Here is a 27,738-nt window from a genome sequence, read left to right as displayed (position 1 = left end):
TGATGTCTGTGATGAGTAGGCCACTTCACGAGTAGTTCAACTGAGAAGAATGGGTGAATTTGGACCCACTTTCTTTCTCGCCATGCGCTGTCATTTTCTCCACTGCGTACAAGACTAAATTAATTTGCGCTATAAATGCTAAGATTATTTTGACAGGCCAAAGGCTAAATAAAAATCACTATTAGTCGGACGCAAAGCAGAATATTGACCGAAAGGGGCACTAAGGCCACAGTGGCCTGTAAACCTCCGATTCTCAAATGCTGTGCCATGGCCATCGTGGCCGCCGTGGAATTCCTACCCTGGTTAAGAGTGACGTTTTTTGCTAAAAAAAAAATAAAACTAAAACACGTCCGTGAATTTAAGGATTTTAACCGCATGCTGTGAAGTTACATGCTTCTCTTTTACGGAGGAAACCCATGATTTTCTTTACAGAAACAGGTCTGGTTTTGATGCAGTGCCATCTGAGGTTCAAAAGACAACGGCCATCCAATATTGTTTTTCAGCTCTATCCCTTGTTTCCAAAGATTTCTCAGGATTAATTATGTTATGTCCTGTAGATGATGAACTCCCCAAAATACTTCACAATTTAATGTTAATAAGCATTAAAAGCACATTGTTTCATAATGTTTGCACACAGATTTACACGGTGATGAATAACCGTACATCTTTACTTCTAAGAGACCCTGCCTCTCTGGGATGCTCTTTTTCATATCCAATCGTGTTGAGAGTTACCCTAATTAGGTGTCAAACATTCCTCCTTTTGTTTTCTTTATCATTACACATCTTTTCCAGCATTCTATTACCCGGTCCCAACATTTGAAACATGTTGCTGGTATCAAATTCACAATTAACATAGGCATTTTCCATGAAATAGTCAAATTCAACATTTGATATGGTGTATGTGTCCTTTTTGCAACTAAATATGAGTTTAAGAGATTAGCAGATCATTACATTTTGTTTTTATTCACATTTTACACATCGTCCCAACTTTTTCTGATTTGGGGTTGTAGTTTTAAGTGTCTGGTAACGTGCACACCCGTTAAGAAGGGGCTACATAAACATTGTTTCATAAGCAATATGATTCGTTGGTAAATATATTTTCACTTATCTTAGTATACAAAGCTAGCTAACTTAGCTTAGTTTAGTAAGCCAGCTAACATGTTAGCGGGGATCCCTTTCTCTGCCTATGGTTTAGGCCATCCTTAAAAATAGTTTTGTTTGCCGTAACCCGACCGACCCTGTCAATTTAGAACCGACCCAAAATTTTTTTCCCCCCCTTTTAGTCCGACCGACTTGCCGGTTGTAAACTTGCGTTAAGAGCGACCAATTTTTTTTTTTTACTCTAAACAACCAATACAAATAAAATACTATTTATTTTAGTAGGCCTAAGTATTGTGAATATAAATTGCCTACATACAAATGTAGGCTCTCTTAAATAAAACCCTGTGGCGTCATCTCTACACCATTGGTTTACGCATATCACACTCTGGCCTATACGCTTCGTTTCATTCACACAAACATCTCGACAACGCTTAACACTTGGCACGAAGCTCTGGAAGAACTGTACCCAGATCTTTTGCCATCCTTTCTCCCCTCTAGTCTAACGGTGACCGTGTTGAAGAATTGAAATTGGTTGTGGTCTATTCAGCATTTCTCAAAATATGGGTCCGCAACGTGGAGACTGCTGGTCCGCGGAGTCGTGGAGTATAGGCCTGGTGCTTCGTCTGATAATTTGCTGCGCATTTGATCAAGATACCGCGGACCGACAAAAAAGAAAACAAACGTTTTCTGCTATCGATGTCATTAAACATGGAGCCATACAATAAAGTGGTGGTATGAGCGCTCATTCAATGCAGGCGTCTGCGCGAGAGAAACTAAAACTAATTGATAACGTTGGTATCAAAGCTCCGCTTCAACCTGTTGAATGCTATTTAATTGTTTAACGACACTTAATAGAACGACGTTTATTTTTGGAACTTCCATAGAAACAGAGCAGAGACTGTATAATACACTGTATAGCACTGAGTATTGTATAGTCAAATTTTAATATAACGTGGCCAAAAGCTATTGTAGCCTGATCTACAATTCAACAATACCTGTCCAGGAAAGCTTTTAGTTAACTCATCTTATCCTGTAGACTACATTTTCAGATTATTCTACATCTGCTACTATTGGAGGGCGCAGCCAGCCAGAAGCAGATGGGCTCCCCCTATTAAGTCAGGTTCTGCTCAAGGTTTCTTCCTGGAATATGGGAGTTTTTCCTTGCCACAGTTGCCATATGGCGTGCTTGTGGGGGGTAAGAGGGTTAAGGCTGCCAGTCTTATGACGTCATTTTCTATATTTTTGATATGTTGCTGAGTATAACATAAACAGCAAAGAAAAGTGATTGATAATGACTGACTGACTATTATTGTGTTACATGCTTCAAATGTAAAGCACTTTGAGCTGCATTCTGTGTATGAAAGGTGCTATACAAATAAAGCTTTATTATTATATTATTATTATAACAGGTAAGTTGATTAAAAAACAGACGTGGTGGGAAATAACAGACATAGTTAACATGATCATTGAGGGACTGACCCAGGAGACTACCGTTACCTCGTAATATTCTAGCCTAGTCTAGTCTACTACCATTTGTGAATGAGCCTCAGCCTACCATTGAGTAGTTATTTAAGTGATTCTTGCTGTTTGACTTAAAATCTGTTAGGTTGTGGTAGATGGTCTATGTCCCTGTTGTCTAATAACTAAAAAGACTATGATCGTTTTCTGTTGCTCGGATCGGATGGCACAGACGTGAGCTTTTTTTGACGGTGAACTGGATAGCGCGCTGTAGCCTCGCGCTACTCAGTTCACTGCCGTTCACTTAGTGAACGGCATTCACTAAATTGCTCTCCACAGACTATAATTGAGGATGCCATTCCCACCAAGGCACAGATTGACAATCTGTCTCAAGCAACGGTTGCTCAGTCTCAGTCACAACTTTGGAGTGCTCAGAGAAGAGGAAGAGTGACACTGTATAGCACTGAGTATTGTATAGTCAAATTTGAATATAACGTGGCCAAAGGCTATTGTAGCCTTCTTTTTATCTGTTAAAGATCAACAGATCAGTGGTTTACGCCTATCTGCTCGCCCAATAACAATATAGGCATAATAATGATTGTGATAATGATAATGACAATTTGATTTGGAGGGAGTGGGGTTGGGTACGTGTAGATGACCCCTATGACCCCAAAGTCTGCCATGACTGGGCCTCAGGTCAAAGAAGTTTGAGAAAGGCTGGTCTACATAACCTGCATCGGATTGAGGTTTGCAATGATGCGCCTGAAGGCACGGGTCGAGGACCCGGTCAGTTACGTCACAATATGCACATTTGTTTAAATTCATACCTACGTAATCACCATGACCAAAATTGTACTTTTTTACTTTGAATCTTGAAAAAAATGGCCTTGGAGGATGGCCTTATGTGAGGGACGCACATAGGATGGCCTTATGTGAGGGACGCAGCCACGTCCTCACACTCACGCCAGTAGCCTACCTGTCGGTAATCCCTCCTCTTTGCACTCACTCACGTTTCTTAAGTTTGTACATTTATGCATTTATATTGTTGCATTACGCATACATACATCCTACATAACATCTCAGTATCTAAATCACAAAAACACTTGAACATGCCCACGTTAAAACGGTTAAAACCGACACATTTGATTCCGTTACACATTCAAACTTTATTCAAATTCTTAACATTACATGGTCACTAAAATGAGTGCACACATTTGGTTGATTACGTTTTGTTAAGTATTATTTACGTTATCACTTTCATTAAGTATCATTTCACTAATTTATGTTTGTTTGCTTTACCAAGACGCGCCGTTCCTGGATCGAGTCTGGCCCATAGACATAATATACATAGACGCCGCATTGGCTGCTGGAAACAAGAAATGCGGCCGCCATCTTGGACCGGTCATACTCCTCGTTGCGTTGCAGCAGAAGACACAAGATGACAGCACTGTGCAGCATGTTCCTTCTCAAATCAGCGGACCATACTCGGGGGATTTACTTTTCACAAGTAAGATTTAACATAACCGTACTATTGGTTGTATTTTGTGAATAGAATATTACCAGAGAGCTGAGAAGGAGCAATCTTTGATATTACTGTATGAAAATCGTAGCCATCTAGCTAGGCTATGTTTACTCGGTGTTCACCCGGCTATGAACTGAGACTTGATAAGTCATATTCCATAACACTGACTTAGATTACAACTGACACAAGAAGGCTATTGTAGAAATAAATCATACTAGATTTGGTCGGGCGAATTTACACAAGTGGCACAGACTAGCCTATTGGGCAATCGCTAGCTGCTACTTGTAGCCTAAGTGTGTTGGTGGTAGCCTCACTATTTCCTGAATAAAGTAACTTTTAAATAGCTCAACTTCTTTATTTATCAAGTAGCTTAGCCAGACAAGCTACACTTTTCTTGTCATGTGAAATTAGCACAATTTAAAGTAGCTTCCTATGTAGTGAACTAGCCTACTGCTGTGTTTGTGTTAGGCTACTAATACATTTGACTGGGTGGTAGTTTTGTGTAGTGTTTTATTCATGGCAGAGTAACTGATAGTTTAGCTCACTAAAATTTCGAAGTAGCTTGCCCAACACTGTATTATTCACATGTAATTTACCCTAACAAGAATAAGATGCCTCTCAAATTCCTTTTCATTCATTTATTTATTATTTTGTATCTCTCCAGAACAACTGCCTTGTTCAAAAAGACTGTGAATGAACTGAACGGTCTCCTCACACCCCTGGAACTGAGGAAGGTGCAGCTCTTCATTGCAGTACTGCAGGGCATCTGCTACACTGTGACTGAATGTTTGATTTATGAGCTCCACCTTCATCACCTGCATTAGCCACTCTGTGTCCCATTTTCCCATCGCCTGGTTGACTCAGTCCTCTTTATGGAGTTTACCCAGTTTACTATGCCATCTTATTTGCCCACCTGCTGTCTGAAGCACTTTTGTTCTCAGCCAAAGTGTACCCAAGCAATTTTAGCAAGGTGGGAACAGACAAAATGACATGCACCAGTTGTCGAAATCATAGAACCAACTGCATGACGGTAACTCTGTCTCACTGAGCCTGTGAAGACACTCCCTGATTCTTCCATGAACGGGTTGATCTTAGCAGTTTCTAAAATGTTTCTTAATTCCTTTTTATTTAATGTCTTCATTGGGGCTGGAACCTTTCTGTGAACTGTAAATAACAGATGCTGTTGATGAACCCATTGACACTGTACAAGTGACAAGTCACCTTTTTGTCTTGAATTGATGAACTGTTACACTTACTATGCCAAACCAATGTCTGATTTTTAAGGATCAGAAACAAACCTACAAACTTGCACTTTACAATATTTATGGAACTTGTCTAACAAATGCTGTTGATATTGAACCCAGTTACTCCATTTCCTTTATGCCACACCAATGTCTGTTCATCACTTTATTTTTGATGGCACTGAACTGAAAATGTTAATGGATTTTTTTCTGTAAATCTAACTCATTAAAACTTGTATCAAACCAGTTTTTGTCTATGCTGTCAAACGTGGATTAGTTATGTTCCCAGTTTTTATATTGGATGTCATCACTTTATAATATATCATATATCAGAATATTCTATTACTGTTAAGCCCACTATGAATATACACACAACCATGTTTCCTGTATTATACAGCTTTTCTACTGGGAGGTTTACAACTTATTCTGAGTCAATTTACCCAAGTTTGTCAATAAACCACATAGGCCTACTTGGAATACCCCTCAGATGTCTGAATGGCACTGATCTCACTTAAATGTTTATGGAACCTTTCTGTGGACTGTGAATAATGCTGTTGATGGAACTTTTCTGTCAACTGTGAACTATATTTAACTCATTAAACTTGTATCAAACTAGTTTTGTCTATGCTGTCAAACATGGATTATGTTCCCAGTTTTGATATCGGACGTCAGGTCACTTTATCATATATCAGAATATTCTATTACTGTTAAACCCACTATGAATATTAAAATACGCTAAATCATGTGTCCTGTATCATAGCTACATGTATGACCTTTGCAGCAAAAAAAAAAAAAACGCGTGAGAATCTGTTCGGTATTCAGTGAGATATGATTAATTAAGTGCGCTGACAGCTCATCTCACCGGCCAAACAGATTACACTGAGTGGAGTGGATGACCGGTCCAAGATGGCGGCTCCAAATCTCGTCAGCGCTAGTAAGGAGTAGCGGTCGATGCGGCGTCTATGTATATTATGTCTATGGTCTGGCCAACTTGCCGGGTGCGTCACGGTGTTGTCTCCGGGTGGAACATTGGGTTGTCAAAACGGAGCCAAACGTTCCGCTGTCTTAAGAGCGCTCCAGCCAAGTCCACCTTCTAGTCTAGTCATGGGGAAGTTTAGTTGGCATTTGGGATTTTCTGTCTCTTGTTTTGTATTACATAATTCTGTATTTCTTTATTTATTTCATTTAATATAGTTTATTTTGTCACAGAATTATTTGGGTTTCTTTGAAATGGTTTTTATTATTTCACAGTCTTAATTGATTTAGCCATTTCCCCTTTGTGTTAATTATGGTTTTGGTCACTAGTATTTAAGTTTGCCTTTTGTCACAGTGTGAGAGACAGTGGTTAGGGTATCTTGTGCTTTGTTTGCTTAAGTTTAGTTCTGTTTAAGTTCCCTTATTTTGTGCTCAGAACCTCTATGTTATTTTGTCAGATTAATTTTGAGAAATAAATTCTCTTTTTGGTCAACCTTTTGCCTCTGCGTCCCATGCCGACTGCTTGATCCCTCACAGTTTACTAGCATGCTAAGCTAGCAACACCGAAGCCACTGAACTGCCCAAGGCGCCAAAACATTACACATGTCTCATGGCTCTTTACAGAGTGTTAAACAATCAAAGAAGGCCCATGAGTAACAGGGGCGAGGAAAATCTCCCTAGAATTGGAGATACATATTTAGAAAGAAACCTCGAGCAGATCCACGACTCAAGGGCCTGACTCATCTGCCTAGGGTCAGTTACAGAACAGTAAGGTTTGTATATGACAAATGAATAAGTTAGTTAGTTTCCTTTATGTCTAGTGTGCAGTGTAGAAATTCAACATTGCATTAAATCAGGCTGTGTTAATATTATGCTGCAAGATGGGGTTTTGTCAATTACATTTTAAGTTCCCCGTTATAGACTAATTTGCCATATTAAAAATGATCAGTTTATTCCCATTAATTCCCGTTAAAGGTTGCATCAGCGACAGCGGGGATACGTCACTTCTGTTGATGTTCAATCAAAACAGAGAGCTAGCTCGCTACTCCCTCCCGTTCAATTAAAACTCTCCCAAATGCACATCTCGTCGGTTATTGGTTGAAACATTTTATTTTGCCTTTGAGTGGGTTGCCAATCCTTATTGGTAGCAATTGTTTTTGTGTACAGATCTCAGAGCCTAGGCTGCCTACAGAGACACGTTTTTTTGACCTCCTTCTTATGGGGCAGACAGCTAGTGGATTGTTAGGAAAGATTAGATGAATGTGATTATTTATTTTTGGGCAATTCCCACAGAGAGTTTCCAACTTTGAAAATTCACGGAATTTTGCAACCCTAACCGTAACACACAAAGGCAGGTTAGAAGAGAAAAAGGAAATTGTACCTAGGTTCTACAGAAGGTGGTGGTGCTAGGTTGTGAATTGGTTCCTCATAATCCAATATGTCAGTTAGTTCTCCTTCTCTTCTCCAGACATGTCAGACTTCATAGCCTGTAGTAATACCTGTTTAGTCATTGTCACAACAAACAGAAGTAGCTATAGGCACAAGTGAGGGGTTAAATAACATCATGTTACTCTAAGAAGGAAAATGATGAAGGTATGATACAATTCTAATGATAAAAAACCACACATTTACAATTACGATGACAGTTTCAGACAAAGTGTAAAATGCAAATAAAAACAGAATGTGATAATCTGTAAACCCATATTTAGCCAAAAAAAGAACATAAACAACATATACAATTTTGAAAATGATACAAAATGTATAAAACGTATCCACCACTCTGGCACCAACCTTAGAAGCCTTTGGTTTGGTAGAAAGTCCAACACAAATATGGGAATATAATATTTAAGATTTATCAGTCCATAAAAATAAACCTCATGACAAATTCAATTTCAATGCCAACTGTAATAAAAAGATAATACTGTATTGATCAATTAACAATATTAACATTTTTACCCCAGTTAGATAAGAGGATATGGAGGTATCGGTTACTGGTGTAACAGTAAACCACTAAAGTTTCTTAAGAATCACCAATTTAATTCATTTGCCTATTTTCATTGAATAAGTAATCTATTCTTGGCTATAAAGTTTTATGAAAATCATTAACAATGTTTAATGCAAACCCATATGTTTATAAGTCACCCATACAGACATACTAGTTATGTATTAATGGCCAATATACAGTATGTTCCCTAAAGTAAAGTATTACCAATGAAAATAACACTGCTGCAACATCAAAACAGTATGTGCCTTTTGAAATATGCGCGATACAAATATTTTTATTGATCTTATCTTCAAGTTAATACTTCAGTCAAAAATAAGGAGGCTTCTGTCCTCCTTTCACTGACAGGGCCCATGGGCAAGGATGTCACCTCAACCATGCATACTCCAGTATGTGGAACACTGGTATTAATGATGTGTCTCTGTAAATGCTTGATCCAGTCCTCTTGAACAGATAAAGGGCCTTGGAACACCAAATCACAGAATCTACAAAGTAAATAAGATATTTAAAAAAACTCTCTGTAATTGTGGTGCATACAAGGAAAATAAAAATGTGTAAGGCATGTAATACCTGCATGTGAGTCGATAAATTTTCTCGGTAGTGTAGGGTAGAGGAAATATTTTTTTCTTGGATCCAGACCTCTGCTTCCTTTGTTTGCAGTCATATGCTATAAGGCGTAAAGTATAAAAGGCATAAAATCACATTTGTGGTTATGGAAATGGAGTTTGGAAGTAAAGAAACAATTTCACCTTTTCCAAAGAATTACTTACTTGTGCCATAGCGCAGCGCAGCTCTCTTTCGTTTTTCATATGCCCGAAGGTGATTGGACAGACTGATACCACTATGAAATGCTGCATTACAATGTTCACACACCTTCCCGTTTAAATGACTTTTTTCTGCGAAGAAAGCATATTGAAAATATAGCTGCAAGCAGCAATGAGGGGGCCAAGCTAAATAGGCCGAAGTAACCACGGCGACAATATAGAACTCAGACACCCGCGATCAACACTTTCAACAAGTGTCACATCAAAACATAACTGACTTTGTTGGGCTGAAACAGGGCTGAGTATTGCTTCCGCCTCCGCCAGCCAGCCCCCTCCACCTAATCACCCCTGCCCGTCCCACCGTCCCACCCCGCCCTGCCGTTGCATGCATGCATTAGAATGAACTGGATGGAACATGTTGTCATCAGTTTCACATCAAAAAATAAAAGATCGATAAAACACATCAGCAACTACAGATCAAAATGCAATATTGCTAATTACAGCGCCCCCTACAGGTCAAAGGTCACCAAATGTTTTGTGCGTCCTCCTAATGGGGTCATGAATCTATGTAGTAAGTTTGGTTATGATACATAGTAGGGTTGATGAGATATGAGCTTATTTCCTGTTTGGCGGCTTCGCCACCAATTTCGATTGGCTGTTACGGAAGACTACTTTTATCAATTGTTCCAGAAAGCAATATATTGATAGGTTATGGTCTGAAGATGGTCTGTGCCAATTTTGGTGAAGATCAGATGAAATTTGTGACCTGTGAAAACTTTTTGTAGTTTTTGATTAAATCCAATATGGCGGCCGAATCAATTATGATGACATCACAAGTTGGCCTGGGTTGGCCTAAGGACCTCCAACAGTATTACCTGAAACCACTAGTGCATTTTAATTCTAAGCACAACAGCAGCTACAGGCCAAAAGGCATGTTTCTTAATTACAGCGCCCCCTAGAGGTCAAAGGTCACCAGATTTCTTGAGCGTCCCCCTGATTGGGTCCTGAGTACATGTACTAAGTTTGGTTATGATAGATGAATGGGTTGCTGAGATATGAGCTCACTTCCTGTTTGGCGGCTTCGCCGCAAATTTTGATTGGCTGTTACGGGTGAACGGTTTAAGTTCCGAAGACAAAACACCACAACTTTTGTTAGGCTTGGTCTGAAGATCATGTATGTCAAGTTTGGTGACGATCGGACAAAATTTGTGACCTGTGAAAAATTAGTTTCACTTTCAATAAAATCCAATATGGCGGAAAATCCATCATGGCGGAAAATGACGTCATAGGGTGCGTTGAACTCGGCCTGGTCCAAGGATTCCAATGGTACCTCAATTTTCAAAATCGGGCCAATGGGTCAGAAGTTACATCCATGAACGCATGTCCAAATTTGGCCTGTTGGTGGCGCTAGAGCGCTCGGGATGCGGACTCGAAATTTGGTGAAATTAATCCTGGGATTCAGCCTAATTAGTGTGCCAAATTTCACAACTTTTCACCAGACGGTTCTATGGGCTGCCATAGACTTCAATGGCAGAGGAAAGATGTGTAAATATAGCTGCAAGCAGCAATGAGGGGGCCAAGCAGAATAGGCCGGAGTAGCCACGGCGACAAGATAGAACTCAGCAGACACCCGGGATCAACAGGGCTGAAACAGGGCTGAGTATTGCCACCGCCACTGCCTCCGCCAGCCAGCACCCCCACCTAATCACCCCAGCCCGTCCCACCCCGTCCTGCCCTGCCCTGCTCTTGCACACACGCATTAGAATTAACTGGATGGAACATGTTGTCATCAGTTTCACATCAAAAAATAAAAGATTGATAAAACACATCAGCAACTAGACATCAAAATGCAATATTGCTAATTGCAGCACCCCCTACAGGTCAAAGGTCACAACATTTTTTGAGCGTCCTCTTAATGGGGTCATGAATATATGTAGTAAGTTTGGTTATGATACATGGCAGGGTTGCTGAGATATGAGCTCACTTCCTGTTTCCATGCCGTCACCAATTTCGATTGGCTGTTACGGGCTTAATGCTTTTGTCAATTGTTCCAGAGAGCAATATATTGATAGGGTATAGTCTGAAGATGGTTTGTGCCAATGTTGATGAAGATCAGATGAAATTTGCGACCTGTGAAAACTTTTTGATGTTTTTGATTAAATCTAACATGGCGGCCGAATCAATAACGATGACATCACAAGTTGGCCTGGGTCGGCCTAAGGACCTCCAACAGTGTTACCAGACACCACTAGTACATTTTAATTCCAAACACAACAGCAGCTACAGGCCAAAAGGCATGTTTCTTAATTACAGCGCCCCCTAGAGGTCAAAGGTCACCTGATTTATTGAGTGTCCCCCTGATTGGGTCATGCGTCCATGCACAACGTTTGGCTTTGATACATGCAAGGGTTGCTGAGATATGAGCTCACTTCCTGTTTGGCGGCTTCGCCACAAATTTCGATTGGCTGTTACAGCCGAATGCTTCTGTCAATTGTTCCAAAAAGTGATGCACTGATAAGACATGGTCTGAAGATGGTCTCTGCCAATTTTGGTGAGGATCCACTAAGATTTGTGACCTGCGAAAATTTGTACGTGTTTTTGATTAAATCCAATATGGCGGCCGAATCAATTATGATGACATCACAAGTTGGCTTGGGTTGACCTAAGGACCTTCAACAGTAGTACCAGACACCACTAGTGTGTTTTAATTCTAAGCACAACTGCTGCTACAGGCCAAAAGGCATGTTTCTTAATTACAGTGCCCCCTAGAGGTCAAAGGTCACCAAATTTCTTGAGCGTCCCCCTGATTGGGTCCTGAGTCCATGTACTTAGTTTGGTTATGATAGATGAATGGGTTGCTGAGATATGAGCTCACTTCCTGTTTGGCGGCTTTGCCGCAAGTTTCAATTGGATATTATGGGTGAACGGTTTAAGTTCCGAAGATAAAACACCACAACTTTTGTTAGGCTTGGTCTGAAGATCAGGTATGTCAAGTTTGGTGACGATCGGACAAAATTTGTGACCTGTGAAAAATTAGTTTCACTTTCACTAAAATCCAATATGGCGGAAAATCCATCATGGCGGGTTAGTCATAGTCAAAATGACGTCATAGGGTGCGTTGAACTCGGCCTGGTCCAAGGATTCCAATGGTACCTCATTTTTCAAAATCGGGCCAACGGGTCAGAAGTTACATGCATGAATGCATGTCCGAATTTGGCCTGTTGGTGGCGCTAGAGCGCTCGTGGTGCGGACCCGAAACTTGGTGAAATTAATTCTGGGATGCAGCCTAATTAGTGTGCCAAATTTCACAACTTTTCACCAGACGGTTCTATGGGCTGCCATAGACTTCAATGGCAGAGGAAAGATGTGTAATAATAATAGGAAAAGCTAGAAACACAATAGGGTGCCTTCGCAGCTTCGCTGCTTGGCCCCCAATAATAATAGGAAAAGCTAGAAACACAATGGGTGCCTTCGCAGCTTCGCTGCTTGGCCCCCAATAATAGGAAAAGCTAGAAACACAATGGGTGCCTTCGCAGCTTCGCTGCTTGGCCCCCAATAAGAAAAGGTAGAAACACAATGGGTGCCTTCACAGCTTCTCTGCTTGGCCCCCAATGATAACTCCTAATGCGCAATCCTAATTGCATGTGATTGTGTGATTCCTACTTCACAACCAACCATAACAAAATATCCATCTGCCTATCATGGTAATGGTATTTAGCAGACATTTTTATCCAAAGTGACTTACAATATTACAAGACAATCATATTAAAACTATCAATTTATAGCACATAATAATACAAAAACAGTTATATGCAGTATGTACAGTGTACGTATAATTTGAATGCCTGAGGGTGGTTAGGTAAGGTTAAAATAAAAATCACCTGAGAGGGAGTCAGTCTGTTGCAGTGGTAAACTGAGAGCTTTCCTTGTTGTATGATTGAGATTCTTCACTTGATGTGCCTTCCGCTTTTTCAGCATTCCTATCAAATCACTTGAGGGGGGGGATTTTTCTGAATCTGTAACCTCAAACTGTTTATTTTTGGCTCCTTCAGCTAGCACTTCACAACAATTCTGATCATTTTCTGTAAATGATTCAATGGATAAGAAAAATGGATCTTTCCTGCTATAAGTTTTAGAAGTAATTTGTCGCTTATGGAAAGCTTGGAGAGTTTTCTGAAACTCTTTTCTATTGCTCATCAACTGCTTTAAAATGTCAAGTGGAGATCGAAAAGTAGCAGTAGAGTATGCTTTTCCCAGTCTCTTAAGATGGCCTCGCACATGATTGGATAGTCCCTTCTTTGTATCAAACCTTACCCCACATAATGGGCAGGTTACTTCAGCCGGTGATTCTGTATGCACTTCGTCCATCTGTTCTGCAATCAGAAATCAGAATGAATGAACAATTTATTATGGTATGAAATGGTAAAACCTTGAATACTGCATACATGGAAATACCATGGCAGCAATGCAGTAATAAATGGATTGTGGAAAATAGAGAAGTTGTGAATCCCTGTTTTTTTAGAGGAATTTTTTGCTGCTTTGTCACATTATTGAAATGAGGAGAAAGTATTTTAACGAAACAGGGCACAGGTATAACTGTCAACATGAGGTCATAGCTAACCAGACTTTAACTAAATGGACACATTTAGTTATACAGGTGTGACTACCAGCTTTGTCACCTTATCATAAATCTGTACTGAATTGTTTTAACCTCCTGAGGAGCGGCAATGTCGTTCCCCAGAGAGTGCATACATTTCCTGGTTTCTTCTAGAATCCCACGCCAACATTCTATAGATTCAGTGTTCTTATTGTTCAATTGTTTAATGGCAGAAAAGTCTGTGAGGGTTATTATTATTATTATTATTATTATTATTATTATTATCATTATTATTAATTATAATATTAATAATAATAATAATAATAATAATAATAATAATAATAATCTATCTATAAATGACAGGAACGTCTGTCTGTCAGTGTGTCTATTATTCGCATATCTCTCGAACCATTCGTCCGATTGATTTCAAACATGGCAAGTGTCTTGCTATGGGCACGAGTAAGTGCAGTGCCAAGTTTGATGTTGTTTGGATAAGTAATGCAAAACATATTGTTAAATATATCGGTCAAAGAAGCTGACATTGGCTTTCTCCGCTCTACTGTAACCACTCCCCTCTCACACAGCACAGTGCAGTGCCAGAGACAGAGCGGGTAAGCAGAGTTTTGGCAGCACTGAATCAGGGCACAGCACGGGTCAAGATGCATGATATTTGGAGGATTGTCATGTCTGACCTCAACCATAAAGAATCACTGTTTGCAGTTTGCTTCCATAAAATGGTTTCCGTGGATTTTGCACGCCAACAAACATGGGTATGCAGTGGCTAATCAAAATGACGTAAACATGATGTGCAATAAACTGACACTTCAAATAGCCCAGGCTACTTTGGACTTGAGACTTTGAATAAACAAACGATAATTCCAACTGCAAGGTCCCGATTTGAAACAAGCAATAGCAATGGTCCCGAATTTAAGGATGTTTCAGAATGCCACACAGCTAGACAACGAGTGGCAGACAGAGCGACATGTCACTTATGCTACCAAGACTGTTTTAGAGTCACATCATTGCAAATCTCATATGATGATGCATCTCTCTACAAAATGGCTTGTCTTCTATATCATTAAGTTATTCAAAAGAATAAACATACAGTCTTACATGAAAGCTTTAAGCTTATTTCATTTCGATCAGCTACAGACAGTGAGTGGCAGACAGAGCGTGATGTCACTCAACGCTAGAGACTGTTGACATTGTGGGCATGTAATTGTGCTACGATTGCAATTTTTTGGGCTGATTCCGATTTTTCATAGAGTTTGACCTGCCGATACCGATTTTAGCCGATTCCGATTTAATTTCTTCTAACCATTTTACAGCACACACAAATAGTTATTTTCTATATTTTCTTTAATAGAACATGTTAATATATTAATGTAACCAACTTATCAATAATGAAATGGCTGTTAAAAAAATGGAACCGGTGAGCAGACAGATTCTTCTTGAAGTCTAACTTCAAGTGCAGTATCAAACTATAATGCTTCCCAGTGTGGGACATTCATTTCACAGGCTACTAATATAAATGCATTGTTATGGAACACCTATTTTTTTTCTCACATCAGTGTTTCCTCTAGAATTTTTTCCAGCAGCGGTGCTGTTGATTGTGGGAAGCCCCCCCCCCAAAAAGAGAAAAATTTACTCCTTAAAATATGTAAGCCTATATAGGCCTACTTTAATCGTTCTCATACAAACCTATTCAAAGTGCCTGTTTTTTTTCCAATTATTTAATTACCTGTGTTATTTGGTTGACATTGTCTGTAGGCTAGGCCTTTTTGAAATGTATACAGGCAACTATTGGAGTGCTATGATACCCAGATATGTCCTTGCATGATGCTTGAAATTTCCATCCACCCACAAAGCTGTTTTTATACTGCACTGTTGCATATTTAGTTCCTTACACATTTATTGAAAGTGCCTGGTTTGTGGTTGATTGGCTTGTTGTATTGCATTAGCACTATATATTTTGTTTGTGCTATTGATGTGTGTGCATGTTTGGGGGGGGGGGGGGGGGTGCCGTCATAATTTTCCTGGTGGATTTTAGTGGCCCACTCCGCCCCTGCCCCCTAAGGTTTCAGACTTGGAGCCACTTCAGATCTAACCTCTGGGGCTAGATATTTGCTGTATAATACACATCTTTGAGGAGTAAAATACTTTTACAAGTCATTCCAGAATTCTACTGTGAAGATCTAAAACTTACCCTTAAAGGAGTACCGGAATGTTGGGAAATGAATGAACAGGAATGTTGGGAAATGAATGTTATAAAGAATATCTGGGCTCATTGAATTCAAGATAGAATTTTAGAACCTTCAATTGTTGCGGAACTTAGAATGTTCAGAAACCTACACCCAGAGCCATACACCTTAAGGGTTAACTGCCATTCAAACTGGTTGCTTGGGTTAATTATGACAGTATCAAATGGAACCTTTAATTGGCAACATTCTAATCACATACAAATGTGATTTCTTTTTGCACTTTTAGGCATATACTGTTATGATGCCGATTGATAGATAGATAGATAGATAGATAGATAGAGGAATGGTAGATGTTAAATAATATGTAGAAATATATATATATAACAGCAATTTAATAAGGAACCCCTTTAAAAAAAACACACACAACAATAACAACTTATTCATTGATAATCATCCTTCCACCAAGTATATTTCCTCTATCAGAATGGTTGCAAAGCAACGTTGAGTAACTGTAACTTTTGTATCAGGTCAAAGAGTATAGAAGAAACAATAAATGATTTACTTAATATTACTTATAATTACTTATAAGTGTAAAGAAACTAACATCTTAACTAATTTCGTTTAAAATAGGTAGTGGCCATGTTTCATTGGCCAAGGATCTTGTTGAGTTTAAGGATTGCCAATGACAATTAGCCCCAGAGCTGGACAGGCTAGATGATGGGACTGGCATACTGTAGAAGCCACACTCAGGAGCAATGGGGCAAAGTGGCACACGACCTGCTGATTAAAGTACAACCAAATAAAGCTGCAGCGAAGGCGCAAGTCATTAGAAACGGTGAAGAAAGATGTGCCAATGGTCCATACACATCGACACGGTCATGTTTCCATCCAAGAGCATTTGTGTTTCTTTTGTAATGAACCAGCTGGTTCAGAAATATTACATAAGGCATCCACAAAACAGCTAGATGTTAATGTTAGAAATGCTGCTTTGAAATTCAAGATACAGAATTATTTGCATACAAATTGCTCTGCCAAAATATTTGTGGGCTGTTCTGTGTTGGGAGTATTAGACAGAATGCAAGAAACAGACCAGTATGCAATGCTAAAATTGAATAAAAAAAATAAAAAAATGTAATATGTTCTCCTACTCCTACGTAACCTGATTCTCGCCAGATGAATTTCGTTCCGCCTAGCTCCACTCATCCATCTGGGACCAATCCATTGGAGTGTTGCTTCAGAAGGCTGGGCCTAATCAAAAAATGCTTGCATATGATTGAATAAGCCACTTGTCCGTCATCTATTGACGTGCTACTTCTTCCACTCACATCGAAGCCAACCCGTAAACGCTGACAGTCTCACAGTCGCTTCTATGCTGTCACATCTATGAAACTCCCGCCCTGCGTCCTGATTGGCTGTACCATAAAATCGGGTGCAGAAATCACTCTCAATGGAAGAGGTCCCAGATGGATGTGAGTGAAGCTAGGCGGAACGAAATTCATCTGGCGAGAGTCAGGTTAACTCCTACGGACTTTCCCCTAAAGATGCCAACTGCAGCAGCAACATTTCCGGAAAGGTACTGGCTTGATGAAATTCATTCTGGACTCTATCCGACCACTTAAAGACCTTGGGATACTTTGGTTTGGCTTTAGGGACCCTCTACTCACTACTACGTAAGTGTAATGTTGTTTGGAACTGTAGAAAAGGTATAAAAATAGCCTTTTGTAGTGGCGAAATGACATGCCCTGGTCACTTCCAGGCTAACGAGTTTTGACTAAAAACGGTAAAATCGAACTTTCTCAAAACACATCCGGATGACATGATTTTGATGTCAACTCAACATATGTACTCCTAATCATCCGTAAATTGATCTAAAGTGCATTTTACTCTGGATAATTCCAAGTTATGGTAAAATGTGAATAAAAAACAATGCATGATTTATAAATCATGTCAACCCTATATTTAATTGAGAGTAATTCAAAGACACCATATTAACTATTGAAGGAGAGAAATTGTATTGTTTTTTGGAAAAATGTTTATGTTTTATTTAATGACATCAAAAAAGCTGGGACCGGGGCATTTTTATCACTGTGTTGATTCACCTCTCCATTTAACAACATTCTGTAAATGCTTAGGAAGTGAGGAGACCAGTTCCTAAAGTTTTGAGAATGAAATGGGATCCCATTCCTGCCTGGTATAGGATTTAATAATATATAATATCAGCTGGGGACTTCGATCAGGACCCAGTTTTTAGACAATGAATGGTTGTCAGAAGTTTTCCTGAGCCCAATGTCCCTAGAACATGGGCACGCAAATACAATGGCTAATCCAGCATAGACGTACCCTGGAAATCCAGAGTTCTCGCGAGAGCACAATGGAATTGTCTATGCGAGACACTCTGGCAAAGAGCAATGATGCACGTTACATTTTACCCCAACATTACTTCCCCCAACATTCCTGGGAACCAGCTAAACTGATGAAGACAGCGCTGCAACGTTGGAGGACAGTACACATTGGTCGTAGTGTTATCCCATTGCGTTGAAGTCCGAAATCATTCAAAGTAAACATGGTCTAGATTTTTAAATGCATGCTGGTTGCCGCCCCTCGAGTTGGGCCATTACATTGCTCTTTTCCAGACCCTTAATCTTTCTAGATTATCAGGGTCTGGATTTTCCAGGCTAGCATAGACGTGTATGTCTTTGGAATTAAGTAAACAAATCTTCGTTTACAAGATTGCTACACTTTTGAAACGATTTGACAAGAATTTAATGTACCAATTTAAGTTTAATTTCACTGCTATAGTTACGCCCCTGCTGGAAGTTGTAAGTCAATCAACCTTTTCCAGACCCACTCCCAATTGTACAATTGTGAAGGTCTGAGTGTTCCCAGGCTAGTATAAAAGACCACTGCATCCAATATATTTTTCACAGCCCTGTCTCTTGTTTTAAAGATTTCTCTAGATTCTCTCAACATTTGAATGATATTATGTGCTGTAGATAATGAAATCCTCAAATCCTTCACAATTTCATGATAAGAAACATTATTCTTATATTGTTTCATCATTTGCTCAAACAGGTTTATACAGAGTGATGAATACCTCCTCTCTGGGATGCTCTTTTGGGGAAGCCGTGGCCTACTGGTTAGGGCTTCGGACTTGTAACCAGAGGGTTGCCAGTTCGAACCCCGACCTGTAGGAACGGCTGAAGTGCCTTTGAGCAAGGCACCTAATAGGGATCGACCAATTATCGGCCTGGCCGATTATTAGGGCCGATATTTAGCATTTTTATAATAATTGGTATCGGTCATTTTTTCCACAGATAAGCCGATATTGAAATGGATAAAGAATGAAACACGCTACTTTGTCAGTAAAGCGTCTCTCACTCCCTGCATTTGCTACTCTGTGGTCAAGAGCATTGTCCCGCCCACTACACTGTCTGATTTGTTAGTTAGCACGAACGCAGCCAATCAGGATCGAAGACTGAACACAGACAAAGTTTAGGATTCTCACTGAGGCAGACTGTAGACTGGGCTTCAGCTGTACGGAGCTATTTTTCGACGGTAAGGAAGGTAGCCTACATTGCTGAAGTTGCAATGAATCACAATCATCTACACTGAAGTTACAAAAACACCACTTTGTAAGCTATTGTCTCTTTGATCCGGATCAATAAGTAAAGCACCCACTTCCTTCATCGAATTCCCGATTGATGCACGTTACTGTTTACTAGTTAGCCTACAAACTCTCGGGTACTGCGTGTCGGGAGTTCTCTGCCTCCGCCTCGTTCGTTAATTGTGAATAACGGGACACCACGGCGGACATAGTACATACAAGTCCTAAATTATGCGATAGCGAACGTCAAAAAGTCTAATTGCTCCTTTTTGAAACGGACTGTCAGAAAAGACAACATGCACCCAGGGCCAGCCGTAATTTAATCCGACCTGAACTAAATCGCGTCCTGAGCTTTAGGCTCTCAAAAGTGTAGCTTGTAGTCTACACATGGACACAAATTGCATACTTAAATAGCCTAAGAACTATTTTAAAACTGTTTTGTTAAACTATTCAACCGTAACACTTGCCATCACGCATGCACCTCTTCCTCTCCCTCTCTCGTGCACTCACACACACGATGGCAAAGCATCCTCTTTGTGACAGGTCCCTTAACAAGCACATAGCCCATTGTGTAGGCCTAGTCTATGAAAATAATTGCTATCACTTAGCTCTTGGATTAACATGAAACACAGGATTTACACTTGCAAGTGATGCAAGTTGATAGACAATTGTGTATCAAAAGAAGAAAGAAAAGTTTGCATAATTAAATCCTTTTGAATTCATTTTTTGCAGCATATCACCTTTACTACCTACCCCCCTTTTTGACAACTGACATTTCGGTTTTACATATCGGTTATCGGCCTCCTGTTTTGGTAATAATTGATATCGGTATCGGCCCTGAAAAAACCATATCGGTCGATCCCTAGCACCTAACCCCTCACTGCTCCCCGAGTGCCGCTGTAGCAGGCAGCTCACTGAGTCAGGATTAGTCTGTGCTTCACCTCACTGTGTGTTCACTGTGTGCTAAGTGTGTTTCACTAATTCACAGATTGGGATAAAGGCAGAGACCAAATTTCCCTCACGGGACCAAAAGAGTATACTTACTTATACTTTTTTAATCCCCATTCATGATTCCAGTTCACCTAACTAGTTGTGCCATGCTCCTCCTTTTGCTGTCTTTATCATTACACAACTTTTCAACTTTTTTGAGACTGTTCAGTTGCTGGCATCAAATTCTAAATGTACTTATGGTTTCCATGAAATAGTCAAATGTATCTCCTTCAACAGTTTAAATGTTGTCTTTAAACTATTCTCAATTAAACAAAGTGTTGACATGATTTGTAAATCATTCTTTTTATTCCATTCGATGTCATAATGCACTCAAGCAGAGATCGTACATGGCAGTACCGAAGTGTGATGTTCCATTTCCATGACGGCAGAATCACTGGATCTAAACAAACTTAATCACTGGATCTAAACAAACTTTTGAAGTGGCTTAAATAGCATTGAATGTAGACATGTGGCATCATTTCTAGCTTATACATTTTTTAAATGTAGGCTATAGCCATTTGAATGTGTTTTACCTGCTAGGCAGCAGCTTAGCCACATAACACTGGCAGGTGTAATAGAAAGAAACAAAATTCCAGTGGATATTTCACGTATTCTCAAAGACTGTCGGCTATTAAAAGCAGGCTTGGAATTTCACAATTTTAGGGGCAAGGCCACTTGGCCTTCAGTTGGGCATATTTGGTGGAGGGCACAAAGGCCACACGTCAGGGCACCAAGGCCAAAGTTAACTATACAGTAGTAGGCTATAAAAATGATCAAAGTTGTATTCAGCCTATTCACAGCAGTAGACCTGCATTAGCCTATGAAACATTACAAAAACATGAAACATGACATATTACATAGAACTGTAAATCATCTGATTTTAATATTTACAGATATTTAGGCTACATTTAACATTTATTTTATATTTGGCATGTTATGAAATAATGTAGAACAATTTAAACACATTGTGAAACTTAAAGCCCAAATTTGAAGACATGCATGTCGAAATTTGTGGATTACTCTGGAACGGCTAACATGGTGACTTCTGGACAGATTGAGTTACAAATTATGACATAACCATCAACACAAGCATTTACAAAGCATGATTATTGCAGTACTTGAACAGGATTATTCATGTTTTTCTTTCACCTTTTTCATTTACATTATTAGTATTAGCCACTGTACAACTGTACACTGTAGGCCACTGTACAACCTATTACTATTTAGAATATACAGTGCTGTGCATAAGTTAAGACATTTATATATAATAACATTTATTTATTTATTTACAATATATGATACATTAAAAAATAATTGATGTCCTATTTTTTTAATTAAGGCATTAAGACAAAAGGCAAAATATGTTTTTTATTCCTCCCTTTAGTCAATTTCAGCATGGGTGTCTTAACTTTTGCACAGCACTGTATAAATTATATAGACTTCTCTTTCATGTCATTACACTGTATTGGTGCTGTGCAAGTCGAATTGAGTGCCTGTCACTTTAATGCCGTGACGGCCCGTGACGCTTGCTTGATTCTCACGGTTTTAAGCTAACTTAGTAGCGTTGTTGTGCATGGTCCATAAGAATATGTGGATGAAATGAATTATGTTTCCCATGTCATTTGGTAAAATAAATGGTCAAAAACTCGAAGAAAATCTATCTTGGATTATAGCAGAAGAAGTGTCTTGTATCATATCTATAATTTTGGTGAGCTCTAAAGGAATTACAAACTATCTCAGATGTAAATGGTTGCGTATCCTATTACTCAAATTCAATTAAACCCACCAATAGGCTAGCTAGACCTTAGTTTCACAGCCTAGGTATGTTAGCAACACAGGGCTTGAAAGCATTGCCTGTATCACAAACAAAAACTAAACAATGCGTGGAATTTATCTGGGAATAGGCTACTGAAGGTAGGGGCGAGCTATCTCGCTGGCGTGTTTAATTTGGTTCCTTGGTTAACATAATGTAGGCTATGTTTTTTTGCACAAAATTGCGTCTGCTAATAAACTTAAACATAAACACAAACAAGTGTGATCTCCTGTGGAATCCCTGACTGCGCCTTCAACGTTAGCCTACTATTAGCTGTTCCTGAAGTTCACTTGCGTCTATTTTTTTTTTTTAATTAGGCAACTTTTTTTGCAGTGGCGCTTGAATTCCAGGAGCGGCGCTGCGCTGCTGATGAATACATTGTAGGGGAAACACTGCACATCCAATATCCAACTAAAAATACAAGAACAATTTTCATGATACATTTGAACATGCTACCATGGACATATTTTCATATGCATTGATGCATTTATGGGAGGGCGAGGGAAAAGTGGGAGTAGGCCATCACGCAAACACAGGGGAGAAGTGCTAATAACGATTAGGTGCGCCACCATATATGAAAACAGCGCGCGTCTGTTTTGCGGTGAAAAACTTAAATCCGAATTCCGGTTAAATGCATCAATTAGGCTATAGAAACTTTTAGAGACAGCTGATTCAGTATTCATAGCATCAGTTTTCATTGTAGACTACTTTGTTGAAAGCCGGGAAATTGTAACACAATTCCCAGAAAATACGTGTTCTGTCTTATCCGGTGCTTCAATGAGATTTAATTGAACTATTAATTATTGGTTGACCATCTGACTCCATTTATACTAGTTGCATATCTACCATTGGTTGAATCAACCACCAATCCGTAATATATAGGCTATTCCCAACGGATTATCTCTTTACCAAATACTGTTCATCATAAATTCCTTACCGTAACCACCAGAGAGATTGCTATCAATATAACAATTTATTGTAGTATCAGGAATAATCATACACTACAGTTAACCAATAAACACACAATAAATGGTAAATCTCAAAGCAATGTACCAATCAATTTAAAATAAACCTAGGGTCAAAATATAGCATACCTGGCAAAGATTTCAACTACGATTGAAGGCTCTGAGAAACAGAAGGTTTCCTACTAAATCCAACTACACATAAGGTGGGAGTCCTGAGAAGCAGGAAAAACTCCCAGAATGGGGTTCTCATCACCCTTAAGTATCCAGTCAGAACAGGGGCATCTTGCATTACCTTACAAAGCAGGAATTAACATATAGACAGTATTCAAACCTGGAGACCCCAGTCTCAGCAGGGTATCCTTTTCAGACCACCAAATGGTGGTGGGGTTTTTCCACCAGAAGATGGACTATTTTCTCTCAGATCACAGAAAGCAGATATGCACTTATTTACAATTTCACAATTGAGACCCTCTTACTTCTCGCACTGAGACATTAAAAATGATACCAAACACAAATACATCATCATTTGTCATTTGCCCGTTGCATTTCAGTTTCTAGTAGTTGAGTTCAAGTGTCTTCTAGAGTGGAGACAGGCAATGGGTTAGCTTAGCAGGGGGTATGGTCAGGGCTAGGAGTTTTCCTGACAAATGGTAGCTAACACTGAAATAGTCACAATCAAGTGAAAACAAGAATCTTGGCTTCAAAGGACATTCTGTAACCATTTTCTTTAGAAATGCAAAAGGGATGCAAAAGGCTAGTCTTACATTGTCAAAAGCAACATTAACTTTTGTTTGCCTTTCTAATAGGCAATCGTTTGTTCACTTTCATGACATCCACTTCTCAATCTGCTAGACTAGAGTATTAAGGCATAGCCCTAGTCTATGTGCAGTACATAGTTGTATTTTTTTTAAGTGGAGTAGAACTACTAGGGCTACTGTATGTTGCTGCTTGTTGACATGTTCATGTTCATTATCATGTAGCCTATGATCGCTAAACTTTGATTCTTTTTAATGTCGCAATAGGTTATCTCCATTCAGCTGTGCTTGTGGTTCAGCTGTGGGCACGCAATTAGTGGCAGGGACAGGAGGTGATGAGCGATGTTTACGTAGCCTAATGAAGTGACAGCTTAGTAAATTCCTCTTAGTAAAACTCAGTAGCCAGTAGCACTTTCTTTGTAGCCCTACATCCAGCCCTGAGTGTTGGCCTGTTTCCTAGCTTCTTCTAACTTTGCAAATTCAGCTGGGTGTTGTTACAATAGGGCGCGCGAGTGCATATTTGACCCCGCATAAAATCGGCATGTCGGTCATGGTCGATCACGTGAAAATCGGCCGATTCTGGTCACCAGCCGATCTATCGGTGCATCTCTATGTAGTAATAATAATAATAATAAAAATAATAATACATTTTATTCATAAAGAGCCTTTCAAGACACCCTCGCTTCAAACAAAAGGAATTTAAAAAATACAGACAATTTACAAACACAAAATAGGCTAATAAGTCATCATGGGTATCAAATCAAACAGAACAAGATGCAAGATGTGGCATACTCGCACAGCATTCCTGTAGACACAGGCTTTAAGACAGGCCTAGATAAAAACAAAGAAAATAAACAAGAGGCCACACATTTTACAGCCAAGACAAAAGATGCCAAGACATAAACAATTGTCGCGTCATCGTGCAAAACTTTTTTTCGTGAACGTTCTAATTCACATATTTGTAAGTGTACTCCCTGGGGACCAGCCGCAGCTGATCACATTTGTGACCGTAGTCCTCAACAGGTTAATGTACAAAAATGAATACAGGTTTGTATAGTATAAGTATATATACTCTTTTGATTTCGTGAGGGAAATTTGGTCTCTGCATTTATCCCAATCCGTGAATTAGTGAAACACACACAGCTAGGGCTGGGATAAACGATTATTTTTTAAACGATTAATCTAGCGATTATTTTTTCGATGCATCGATTAATCTAACGATTATTTTTTCGATGCATCGATTAATCTAACGATTAATTTTTTCAGTCCGATTCGATTATCGATTATCTCCCAATTAATTCACTAATAGCAACTTATACATGTTTATTTACACATATGAATTCTTTAACATTGCATTATATGTTTATTGCTCTTAAGATTCCAAAATAAAAGACTATACAAGTGCAAAGTAATGCATTCTTAGTCAGAGGTAGCATTCAACAAAGTTCAGTATGTCTAATTGAGTGCCTGTCATTTTAAGACGTTTGTGTGGGAATCCTTGCAATTAACATTAACACAGTTAAAAGGCTGCTGATGTGTGGATGCAATTCATAACGTAGTTAGTTCAAATAGCGGTTCGTACTTCTCCTTTGGACAAGCACTTTTGAGTCTTGGAAAACACTTTACACTTCCATTTACATCGGGATTTTGCAAACATTCAGAGTCAATAAAATGAGCCTGAGTAACGAATACAAGCAGCTGCAAGTAAGCATGCTAAACTTGACATCCAAAAAGTATTCTAACGTTAGCTTTGAAATACTGCTTGATTGCATACTGTAACTTAACTTAGTTTAGTCTCCTCAATGTACTATGTTGTGATAAGACCTTAGCAGAGTTTACCTTAACTTTAATGCTGCAGTTTTGAACAAATCTGCGCAGCATGGTCACGATGCTAAGCGGATTTAATAGCAATTTAGCCCACTGTGTTCTATGCAGTGCTTCTATGTGGCAACAACAATCCTTCAACAATCGTGAATAATTTGTTAAATGCACATGTAGAGGAGCAGCGGGCTCGTTACGAGAGAGAGCGGGCGGGGCGAGGAAAGGCTGTGTGAGTAAAAAGTGCAGCTCAATGAAATTATCTTATCTTTAATTTAAATAGAAGGACTATAACATAACATCAATGTGTGGTGGCCGGTTTTGATTTCGTGGTGCCCAGCCACAGATTAGTCAACGTATGGAAAACACTGAAGGTGTAAAATGAAAAATATTTAGCAGCACATGTTATGCTTGGCGAATCGACTCTCATAATTTGCGTCGACGTATTTTTTGCGTCGACGTCATCGATTACGTCGACGCGTTGTCCCAGCCCTACACACAGCAGATAGTGAACACACAGTGAGGTGAAGCACACACTAACCTGGAGCAGTGAGCTGCCTGCTACAGCAGCGCTCGGGGAGCAGTGAGGGGTTAGGTGCCTTGCTCAGTAAGCCAGTCAATCTAGCCCAAAAAGACAAAAAATTTGCAACAGAAATGCCTCATAGTTTTTATTGGTCCTAATACCCCCCTGAATCATATACTAAAAGTCTTCTGCCGAAGATGGAGTGGAACATATTTTTATTTTAGATTAAAGGCCAAAGTTCTGCCCAACATTCTAAGTAATAGGGAAAACATTTTTTTATAGCCATCACTATGAAACTTCTCCAGTTGATTAGTGACATCAAACCAAAGAAAAAATGTTACAAGTTTTTGAGATTTTATGTTTATATATGCAAATTAGGCATTTAAATCATAAAATGTACCATCATTTGCATATAGAAAACACACAATCTGAAAATTGGATGAAGCCAGATTAAACATAAATTCATTATGTTGAGACAATACAGAAAGACACAACTAAAGAAGGGACTGTGGCTTTGTTTCTCCATCATCCCATACTATTTAGAAGATTGGTCTCTGCATTTATCCCAAACCATGAATTAGTGAAACACACTCAGCACACAGTGAACACACAGTGAGGTGAAGCACACACTAATCCCGGCGCAGTGAGGTGCCTTGCTCAAGGGCACTTCAGCCGCTTCCTACTGGTCGGGGTTCGAACCGGCAACCCTCCGGTTACAAGTCCGAAACGCTAACCAGTAGGCCACGGCTGCCCCCAACATATCCCCACACATAACTCCTCCCTAATCAAACACAACATATAGATAGGGAGAAATCTGTAATGAATAGTTTATAATAGTGTTACTGAAGTGGATAGTTCTCCTCCACAGTGTACGGAAAACTAATTTTGAGAAAACTCCCTTTAAAGATTACAGTGAAAGGGAATACATATTTCAGCGGAAACCACTATTAACAGACAAGTCATTGATATTGAAATCTGTAAATAGACAATACGTACCCAAAACCACTACTCAAGAGACTGATAGAAGAGAAAGACCAGTAGGCACTTTACAAAACAGGAGGTACAGTAGGCCATAACTGTGGCAACAACAAAAAAAGTTCAATCAATGTTCTCATCCAAGTTTGCCGACATATTTGCACATATGCATTGGGGCAGCCGTGGCCTACTGGCTAGCGTTTCGGACTTGTAACCAAAGGGTTGCCGGTTCAAACCCCCGACCAGTAGGAACGGCCCTTGAGCAAGGCACCTAACCCCTCACTGCTCCCCCAGCTGTAGCAGGCAGCTCACTGCGTCGAGATTAGTGTGTGTTTCACCTCACTGTGTGCTGAGTGTGTTTCACTACTTCATGGATTGCAGACCAAATTTCCCTCACGGGATCAAAAGAGTCTATATACTTATACTTATATATC

The 27,738-nt window shown here is 39.5% G+C and overlaps 1 protein-coding gene across 1 annotated transcript in view; it reads right to left on the bottom strand.

The window, feature by feature from the left end:
* Positions 1-7,842: 7,842 nt before the first annotated feature.
* znf644a (zinc finger protein 644a) overlaps positions 7,843-27,738 on the bottom strand; it is an 80,388-nt gene continuing 60,492 nt past the window's right edge. Inside the window, exons 3-6 of the mRNA XM_048257057.1 lie at positions 12,945-13,436; positions 9,070-9,195; positions 8,870-8,966; positions 7,843-8,784 (exon numbers count right to left, since the gene is read on the bottom strand). Coding sequence (XP_048113014.1) covers positions 8,592-8,784; positions 8,870-8,966; positions 9,070-9,195; positions 12,945-13,436 — 908 coding nt within the window. The 3' untranslated portion in view covers positions 7,843-8,591. The remainder of the gene's footprint in view (positions 8,785-8,869; positions 8,967-9,069; positions 9,196-12,944; positions 13,437-27,738) is intronic.

This window comes from Alosa alosa, chromosome 1 (assembly GCF_017589495.1).
Source record: "Alosa alosa isolate M-15738 ecotype Scorff River chromosome 1, AALO_Geno_1.1, whole genome shotgun sequence".
NCBI lineage: Eukaryota > Metazoa > Chordata > Actinopteri > Clupeiformes > Clupeidae > Alosa > Alosa alosa.
The sequence above is the reverse complement of the archived record's forward strand: the minus strand, read 5'-3'. Positions and strand labels throughout refer to the sequence as shown.